Below are 10,308 nucleotides of genomic sequence, written 5' to 3'. Positions count from 1 at the left end.
TTTTTACATGTATATCATACAGAACATCCCACACAATCTTATTCATCTATATACCCACTTCCCAAATGGCACCCTCCCATAGCTTCCCCACCCCCTACACTGGAGCCCATATACTCTGTCATTCCTGTTACTGTCCACTGTGTTGTCTGCATATAGACCTTCCTCTAGTTAGAATAACATCCCTTAAAGCTAAATGAATGCTTTTGTTTCAACCAAATTAAACCCATAGGGAATCTTGCTCAGATATCCCTTCCTCCCTCTGGAGCAACAGAGCATGAACAGGAATAAGATCACAGAACCACACTAATGCTCACTTAGTTGAACACACTTTGGTCTCCTCCAGATTAAAACTGAAGTCGCACAGTTGAGTAGGTTTGGGTAAGTTTTTTTAATAGTAAAAGATGAAGCCCTGTAATCTAAGAAGTCTCAGCATCTATGGGATGCTGCCTTCTTCCATTCATCCATCTGTGAGGTCAGACAACTGACCACTGTCCTATGTGAAATCTCACCTAATTCGTTCATCTAACTGATGGTCGTTGCCTTCAGTCCAAGGCCCTTATCCCTCTACAAACGGAAGCCCACCCAGAAACCAAGCAGAGGGTCCTGACCAACTACATGTTTCCCCAGCAGCCCCGTGGTGATGAAGGTAGGTTGCCATCGGATGTATTTCTTTAAAGTTTTTGATGTTTGTGGATAAAATGGATTATTTTTATTCTAATCTCTGTCCAAGAGTACTGGTTCACAGACACAAAAGAAAAGTCCATAAGACTCATCATCTGAGGGCTTAAGTATGAGCTTCTGTGCTATAATATTTTAAGTAAAGCCGGGCGTGGAGGTGCACACCTTTAATTCCAGCACTCGGGAGGCAAAGGCAGGCAGATCTCTGTGAGTTTGAGGCCAGCCTGGTCTATGTAGTGAGTTCCAGGACAGCTGGGGCTACAGGGAGACTCTGTCTCAAAAAGACAAATTATATATATAGATAGATATATATGAAGATTCCAAAAACAGGCCCCCCCTTAGGACTGAAGGGAAGGCTTAGTTAGCGAAGTGCTCACCATAGAAGCATGAGAACTCAAGTTCAATCCCCAGCACCCACATAAAAATGCCAGCACAGTGGCACATACCTGTAACCCCAACACTGGGGGCCAGCCTACTGAATTCCATGAGCCCCAGGTCTCAGAGAGGAACCTTGTCTCAAAACCTAAGATAGATGGGGTTGAAGAAATGGGTCAGTGGTTAATTGCACTGACTGCTCTTGCAGAAGACCTGGGTTCAGTTCCCAGCACCCACATGGCAGCTAACAACCGTCTGTAACTCCTGTTCTGGGGGAGTCTTCACCCTCTTCTGGCCTCTGCAGGCATTGCACAACCCAGGTGCACTTCCACACGGAAGATGTACTCATACATAAAAGATAATAAAATATTTTTTAAAAGATAGAGATTGGTTGAGGAAGATACCCAATGTTGGTCTCTGGCTGCTACATGCATATGCACATATGTGCTTGTGTGTATGCACACATATGCACCCAAACACACATGAACATACACAAGTACATACACCTAAAGAAAAAGAAAAAGTTTTCCTTTTTATGTCTTATGTGAAAATAATATAAAAATTTCAGCGTGATTTCACTTAGAGACTGCAAGGCACAGACCTTGTCCACCAAATGCCCTGGGGGAGTTCAGAGCCCAAGGAAGCCTCACTGGGAAGGGTCATGTCCTGCGTTCTCATTTTACCAAGCAGTTTGAGTCCAAGTGCAGTGACCTCGGACCCCTGCAGTTAGCAGGAGAAGGACTTACAGTAATAACTGCTTTTTCTTTGACAAGTTGAGAGTCTCTAAACGTAACAATTATGATCAAAAACAGCACTCTAAAAAACCTAAACCTGTTACAGTAATTAAGTCGTCTGTCCTATGGTCACGTTATTTATACAAATCTTAAAAGAGGCTGACATGTTCTCTGTGGTCATTGCAGACTGATTATTAGAGCAGTGAACCCCACTTTAATACAGCCACAGATAAGCCCATCCTGTCTGAGTCCATTTGTGAAATGAACCATTTGCTTATGTATTTCTCCATAATAATAAATGGCTTTAGTCTTTGACTTCAAGTGAATCTCTTCAAGATATTTGAGGATATTTTTATCAAATTTCGACTTACAGAAGTATAAAAAGGAAAGATTATTGTGAAATATAATTTTCTCACCTTAATAAAATTGATCTTTTGAATCTATGAAAGGTTAGTATGTTTATATAGCACCTACAAAAACTATCGAGTAAGGACTGGCTTCTAGTCACATAATTTTATTCACATTTTCATTTTAATATCCCTATATTTCAAAGTGTTTCATTTTAAAAGGATATAAGGAGAAGCTAACAGTAAGTCACTTCTGAGATCCAGTCTGTGAGCTGAATCCCTGATTGGCTCTGGGGTGTGAGGTGGACAGTCGGGTGACTTGTGACATCAAGCTGTTGCCTTTCCCTGCTTGGATTTTTGGTTTGTTTGTTTTTCTGTTGAGGATAGAAAGTTTGCTAGAATAATTGAAATTTTTTTTTGTATTTCGGTCCTGACAAGTTCTGGTCTGACAGGCATCAAAATAATAAATGAATTTTCAGAATCCCATAAAATAAAGAGATACATTATAAAGAACAATTCTTTGGAAAATATTTCACCTCAACTAAATTCTTTTACTGAGTTTTCATGTGACTTTTGCTATTATATTGCAAAGAAGATTTTACCATTAGCCAACATTTTGACGTAAATTACAGATGTATCGATTGCTTTCCTTGCTTATTTGAGACACATTTAAACAAATTGGAAACTTAGTGTTAAAACTAAATTCCCATGTGTTCTCTACCATAAAATTGAGCTTCCTTCATCACACACACACTCCTAGTATCTACACTAAAGAACCAACGAAAAAGTCAAAATCCTGGGTACTTTATTGAAAATTCACAGTCATGTGGTATCTTGGTTTGGTTTTTTTATTGTTTTGTTATTGTTTTGGCTTTTTTCTTTTTGATGCAACACGAGCTCAGCAGTCACCCAGACATGAAATAGAACCCTACACTAGTGATCAGAAGCTGTGAGACTTAGAGTGGGATCTGAAAGCACACCCAGCTTCCTCGTCAGTAAAATAAGGATCAGTGAGACCCTTACACCGCCAGTGCAAGAGACTGACAGTGCATTGCCCAGCGCTCCTAGACATTACTGCTACTGCCTGGAGGCTGTCCCCAAGTAACTCCTGACAGTCATGTGAATATGTTCAAGACCAGGGAAGAAAACTCTAGAGACATGTTACTTTTTCTGCCCCTCCTGTTTCTCTCTGCTTCCTTCTTTCTCGTTCTTTCCCCAGTCCTTTTTTTAACTTTTAAAAAAACTTTACTGAGAATTTCATACATGCATGTAAGGTGTTTTGATCAAATCCACACCCACTCCCTCCCCTCAACTCCTCCCATATCTCCCCATCACTTTTTCCTGACAACTTCGTGTACCCTTCCTCCTTCCTCCTCCTCCTCCTTCCTTCCTCCTTCCCTCCTCCTTCCCTCCTTCCTCCTCCTCCTTCCTTCCTCCTTCCCTCCTTCCTTCCCCTTCCTTCCTTCCTCCTCCTTCCTTCCTCCTTCCTCCTCCTCCTCCTTCCTTCTTCCTTCCCTCCTTCCCTCCTTCCTTCCTCCTTCCACCTTCCTCCTTCCCTCCTTCCTTCCTTCCTTCCTTCCTTCCTCCTCCTTCCTTCCTTCCCTCCTTCCCTCCTTCCCTCCTTCCTTCCTTCCTTCCTTCCTTTCTTTTATAGGGCTTTATGTTGCCAACAGGCCCAAGGACACTTTGACTTTTAGCCAAGAAACTGGCTACTTTTCTTTGGGGTCTTTCTACCCTAACTGCCTAGCCAATTCCTACCTGGTATTCTTACCACACCATCCTCTGAAGAGGTTACCCAAATTGCTGATGGGAAATCGGGTCGCAGACCTCTGGCTTCTTCCATGCTGAACAGGGGGTGAGGCAATTGAAGTACCCCTTCAGTGGGTCTATCTAAAAGATTCCCAAATTGTATAACTCTTTCTTTTTTCTTTTTTCTTTTATCGTTTGTTTTTCTTTTTTTTGTCTTTTTGAGGCAGGGTCTCCCTGTAGCTGCAGCTGGCCTGGATTCTCTATGGAGATGAGGCTGGCCTCAAACTCACAGAGATCTACCTGCCTCTGCCTCTGCCTCCCAAGTGCTGAGATTAACGGTGTGCGCCACTACGCCCGGCTATCCACATTGCATAATTAATTAACTACAGGGAGAAAAGAAATGTTATTGTACTTACTGTTGCATAATATATTAATATATTACTTGCATAATGTATTAAACTCTATTGATAACATTCTGTGTATAAAAGAAAGCAAAGCGCTTCTACTTTGGGCTCCGTAGATTTCCAGTCCGACAGCGACAGCTTCAACCCCACCCTGTGGGAAGAACAGAGACAACAGCGGATGACTGTTGCTTTTGAATTTGAGGAAAAAAAAGAGGATGACGAAAGTGCTGGGAAAGTTAAGGTGAACCTTTCAGTCTTTATTTCTCTGTCCGTGTCTGTCCGTTATTATCCACATAGGTTCAGGATACATTTGACCTCTCGTGGAGGTCAGATTCATCATCTTGTCTCATAAAGGTACCCAATTCAGTGGTCCCGTGTCTTGGGAAGTGTTGGTGTGATTTGGAGTGAGACAGTTGCCCCAGTTCTGACTGAGCAAGTTTGATACACACCTAACCCCCAGTTCCCACAGGATAGCAACATGAGAGCGATTCAAGTTGGGAAGAAATCTAGGTGATACAGCTTACCGAGGATTCTGCTTCGTCTGTGACGCTGCAATAATTCCTTTAATAACCGAGCCTCGTGCAGACAGGGCCGACCACTGTGCGCACTGTGGAAGGGCAGGCTGATTACCATGTTACAATGACGTTAGATCCCTGAAGGGTTCTATGTCACTCAGGCTTTTGAGAAGAGCTTACGTTTCTTTAACTGTGAGAACAGGTTTTGAAAAAAAAGGAGGTAAGTGTACAGCCACAGTGAAGATCTTGGGGGGAAAAATGCTGCTTTTTTAACCGTATTTTAAAAGAAATTTTATGAGACTTACCTGAATAAGGAAACAAGATTAAATTTTAAATCAGAATTGGGTTCGGTTTCATCAAGTGCTTCATTTTCCCATGCCACGGCGGCATCGTGAATCTCTCATTAATTTTCTTATATTATTTGTGCATTTTTTAAAAAACATCATGAATACTAACAGCTTTCCCCTGTAGTGACTGATGATCTAAGCATCAATGTATGCATCTTATTAATACATTGAGATGGTGTGCTACGTTCTCTGTCCTTACCATCCCATGTTTTCTAAATATTACTTCTTAAGTCATTAAGGAAAACCAAAAATGGACTCATAAGCCATAACATGTTTTATTAAAACTGGGGTTTAAGAAGCATTCTGGATGACTAGTCATTGCTTTCTAACAACCAAAGAAACATGTTCTAATTTTTTTTTTAATTTTTGGAAAAAATATGCGAAACTATCCAGTTTCGCAAACCTTTGGAACAATTCTGTTCCTTTTTTAACAATTTTATGTCTGGAGTCATGAGTCAATGGGTGATGCATTCTCTGTTGGACTCTTAATTCATTTTTATATTTCATGGAATTGTCAAAAATGATGTGCTCCCTCCTGAAAAATCTCAAAGATCCAAGGAAAAGAACACATTTAATGTTCTCCAGTGGCTGTGTTGATAAAAACATGAAATATAGAGAAGGAAACAGTTATTTAGAAGCCCTGTTTGTGTGCTGTGTGGTTAGTGTTTTATGCTCACAGGAGGTCCGTATGCTGTACATCAGTGTGTTTATGCTTGTGGGAGGTTCATAAGCAGCTTTTTTTCCCTCAGCGTTTATTCATATTTACTTTATATTTTGGTAAAACCATTTGTTTTTCCAAAATCTCAAACTACTTGGCTTTGACTAATTTGGTTATTTCCGATGCCATTGGCTATTGGACAAATTAGAGCACAAACACTTCTAAATAATGTGAGCAAGGGTGAGGGCTGGAGTTCTCCGGACCCTTACAGTGGATCACACTCTTCATCACATGTACATCAAATTTAGCACCATCTTGCCTTGAGTTTTCCTGAAATTTAAAAAGGGCCACAGGCCTGTGCCATCAGCTTTCCGTGGGACGAGACTATAAAGCCCTCCTTGCAGTGTGTGCCTACCAATGCCACACTGTGTGCCAAGGTCCCCGCCCGTGGCTTCCTACAGTGTTGATACTGTGTGTTCCATGGATGTAAACCCCTTCATTTTAAGCCCATTGCCCAGAACGGAGGAAAATATCAGAGTAAAGTGATGATAAAGTGAACGTGTCGCTGTAGCACTCCTGTTTCTCCCAGAAAATGGAGACTCCTTCTCCCACAGGCTCTCTCCTGCCAAGCCCCCTGGGACAGGGGCCAGCGTGGGATCACTCTCCAACCTGCCAGGCTGTCTGGCGATTGCTGCACACCATGGGCCAGGTGTGATCAGCAGATCCAAGATATGCCCGTCCCCCAGAGTGACCCCCAGCTGGCATGGGGTTGTATAAGTGGCCTCCAGCAGGACAGGAGCATGGGTGCTCCCTTGCCCGCGGCAGCACAGTCCACCACTCTCCCCTCTCTAAGTGGCAGACAGGTAGGCCTAGGCGGCTGGGGTAGGAGAAGCCCCAGTGGAGGCTCCCCTGGAACAGTGCTTTACGGGGTATGTGCTGCATGACTCGGGTGAGAGCTGTTGGTCACACAGCGGCCTCCGGATTGCCAGCGTCTGGACCCAGTTTAACGTTTTGATGTTTGACACTGGCAAGGAGCCGGGAGGCCTGAGTCAGAGGGAGGGGACATCAACGTGAGGTGCCTTTCGGTGGGGTATCTGGCATGGCTTTTGAGGTGGGGCTACCAACAGCTGGGAAGAATTAGCATTGTCCACCCCTGTGCCCTGCATGCTGCTCAGCTCTCGGGGAGACCAGCTAAAACCTGACTCTCAAATAGCACAAGCTAAAATCGAGATTTGCTGGGAGTGGATTCTGAACAGAGATTTCTGTTCAAAAGCAGCAATTTCCCTTAATTTGAAGACATAAATGATATGAATTCCTATAAGAATTCCCGTAAGAGAAGATGGGGTTGGGGTTCAGCAACTAGAACACCTTTCTTTAGGTCTGGGTATTAAAGAAGATAACTGATTCATAGAAGGAAAAATATGCCTTCGAGAAACACAAAAGAACACTGTTTTATAAACTCTGCCTCCACATGTAATGGACTAGACTCTATGTCTTATATTCGCCTCACAATATAAGACAAGCTGAGAAAGCACCCTTCTAACTAAGCTTGCTGTTTCCTTTCCATGTAAAACATCCCCACTAATCCCTAGAATAAGATGATGTGTAATAATCACTTCAAACACTCTTATTTCTCTTACTGGAATTTGCAATCAAATTAGAATTTACTGACGGTGTGAAGCATATTATATTATGAGTATAATATAATATACAAGAAACCACTCCGAGTCCAAGATACCATTTCTGAATGCCCACCCAACTATTACAAGTAATTCTTCCTTCTATCCTGAATTGTCAGGGTCTCCAGCACCTCGCAGCTGCTATTGGCTATTGCTGCACTTTATTTAGAGGCAGAATCCTATGAAGCACTTTCTCTCCCAAAATTAGAAAATTTTATTTTAGAAGTCTTGCATTCTAATAAAATGTATATGTGACATAAGCAAATACTTTATAGTGAGTGATAAATGTGACATTTTCTCAACATGTGATTCACATGCCTGCCCATCTGTGTATAAGAAAATAATTTATTTTTTATGCCATATGAGATTAGTGGGGATTTCCAGTCCACAATTTAGAAATAAAGGAACTGCTTTTAGATTTGAATGTCATGGAGCTGTTAATACAACTATATGATCATGTCAGTTTCCTCGAGTTAAAAAGTAAGAGAGTAGGAAAGGGCATAAATAAATCTTGTACAGAGCTTAAAATAGAACTCAATTATAAAATAGTATAGTTTCACTTTAAAAGAAGTTATGAAATGTTATTACTTAGCTTTGTTTCTTAAAATTGTAGTATCTTCTTATTTAACAGCAAACTTCACACTTTAGATATGTAGCAATTTTTCCCACAAGGTGACACAAGTCACCCTCATCTACATAGCGAGTTCCAGGCCACCTGGAGCTACAAGGAGGCCCTGTCTCAAAAAAACAAAAAAGTAATTAATAATATCAAGCTGGGTGTAGTGATACACACCTATCAGCCCAGTAATCGGGAGGCTGAGGCAGGAGGATTGTAAACTCAAGGCCAGTCTGGCTACAAACTGGATAAACTTATAAATTTTCAAAGTACATTCACATTTATGTCATTGTAGCTCTAAATAAACCCAAGTGCAGGGGAAGGGTATTAGCAATTCCATTGTCCATGAGTGGAAACAAATCTATAGATTAGAGGCTGTTGGCTACTTGGTTTTAGAGTTCAGCTTGAATTTACACTTCCTGACACCAAGTCCAATGACTTCTGTGAGAAGACCAGTAAATGGAGGAAGAAGGTTATTTTCCAGCTGAAAAAAAACTCCAAGTTTAATGAGACTTGAAGATTCCCAAACTGCGAGAAAAGCTACTTTAAGAAAAAACATGAAAAATAATCCATATAAATACATAAATAAATAGACCCCTCGCAAAGTTTTGAAAGTGGTAGGCCCCATAATTCAAGCTTCATGGTAAATTTGTTTCTGTATTTAAATATTTTCATAGAAATAAAATACTCATATTCTGATGATGTGACCAAAATACCAAATTAAGTTTCAAAAAAATAACCATAAAGTATTAACACCGTAGCCATGAAAAAACAGGCATCCAGATGTGTGGGATGGGCGGATGCACATCTACCCAGCAGGGCATCTAATTCGATAAGGAAGAACACAGTACAGCAGAGTCCTCTTTTGATTCAACTCCTAAGAGCAGTGTTACTGCTGAGTTCATTTGACTTGCATGGAATTACAATTTAATGCCCTACTTGAGATTATTTTTCACTTATATGCCACTGATGTTTAAAAACTGAGCAATGTTCTTAACAGGCACGAACTTCACAGTTCATGAAATGTAGTTTTTACAACTTTTAGTTCATTGATATAAGTGCTTTTAAACAAGTTCAATAATATAGCTTACAAATAGATGTAATTCGTAGCTAACATTTCTTATATGAATTTAAAGAGCAGGTCCACACACACATGCATTCCAGGCATTTCCTGTACCATGAACATTGTTTTGTGTTTACTGCAGAATACACTATAGATTAACCCCTGGGATATGACTATTAAACTATAACAACTCATTTTCTCTGTGAAGTATAATTTAGTCTGGTTATTAAAGCTTTATTTCTATTTATCTTTAGTTTTATTCTTATTTATTTGAAAACATAAATAAAATTATACTTATCCTAGTTAAAGAAAAACTGAATTTTTCACTTGCTTTCCAAATATATATTAGAAATAATTTTATATAGATAATATTCAGAGGAATATTGCTATCATCCTAGTGATGTCCAGTCCTGGCATCTAACTAGGAAAGTGAGCCACAGTGAATCCTAAGAACAGCAACACCATTGGTGGATTTGCTAAAATAGCAGATTAGCAAAAGTGTTTGGGTTCTTGTTCATAATCTCTACCATGTCATGGTTTCCTACATGCCACGGCCTACATGGTTCCCCCTTCTGCTGTCTTCCACTTCCTCCTTCACTTCTCCACCCTCCTCTTCTCCCACCCCTAACCCTCACACACATACGTACTCACCACAATCGCATAAACCATTCCATTTAAAAAGTTGATTCTACTCAGATTCAAAGAAACTTGGTTGTTGGTACAAGTCAAGCCAGGTAAATATGTATCTTGCTTTTTTTTCCACGCCCCCTTCAGCCAGCATAAGTGACTTGTATTGATTCTCTTTTAAATACATTTTAATAAGTACTCTCATGATGGAATAGTCTATGTGAAAGAAACTCAGTACTAAAAAGAGTCCTTCTTATGTGTTCCTGAAAGTCAGTCTGATATCCCCAAACTAATTTAAAGCTAGAAATAAACATCTGGATAAATATAAGTCAAAATGAATACATTTACCTAAAATATGTTAGGAAACAGTGAAATTTTTTATTTCTCTTCATATCAGATATTACTCAAGAATCATATGACTTTATCAGGCTAAAAAGTAAATTTAAAAGCCAACGCTGAAGTATTTTTCTCAAGTATTAACAAGAAAAAGCTGCCCTACCTCCTGACAGAGCATGT

The 10,308-nt window shown here is 40.4% G+C and overlaps 1 protein-coding gene across 9 annotated transcripts in view; it reads left to right on the top strand.

The window, feature by feature from the left end:
- Lrrc7 (leucine rich repeat containing 7) overlaps nucleotides 1-10,308 on the top strand; it is a 432,681-nt gene that overhangs the window by 325,943 nt on the left and 96,430 nt on the right. For all 9 annotated transcript variants that reach the window (XM_008846094.1, XM_029569851.1, XM_008846095.1 and 6 more), the window contains 3 exons: nucleotides 547-646; nucleotides 4,404-4,528; nucleotides 6,422-6,670. In XM_008846094.1, coding sequence (XP_008844316.1) covers nucleotides 547-646; nucleotides 4,404-4,528; nucleotides 6,422-6,670 — 474 coding nt within the window. The remainder of the gene's footprint in view (nucleotides 1-546; nucleotides 647-4,403; nucleotides 4,529-6,421; nucleotides 6,671-10,308) is intronic.

This window comes from Nannospalax galili, unplaced genomic scaffold, assembly GCF_000622305.1.
Source record: "Nannospalax galili isolate Female #2095 unplaced genomic scaffold, S.galili_v1.0 scaffold442, whole genome shotgun sequence".
In the NCBI taxonomy this organism is placed as follows: domain Eukaryota; kingdom Metazoa; phylum Chordata; class Mammalia; order Rodentia; family Spalacidae; genus Nannospalax; species Nannospalax galili.
The sequence above is the reverse complement of the archived record's forward strand: the minus strand, read 5'-3'. Positions and strand labels throughout refer to the sequence as shown.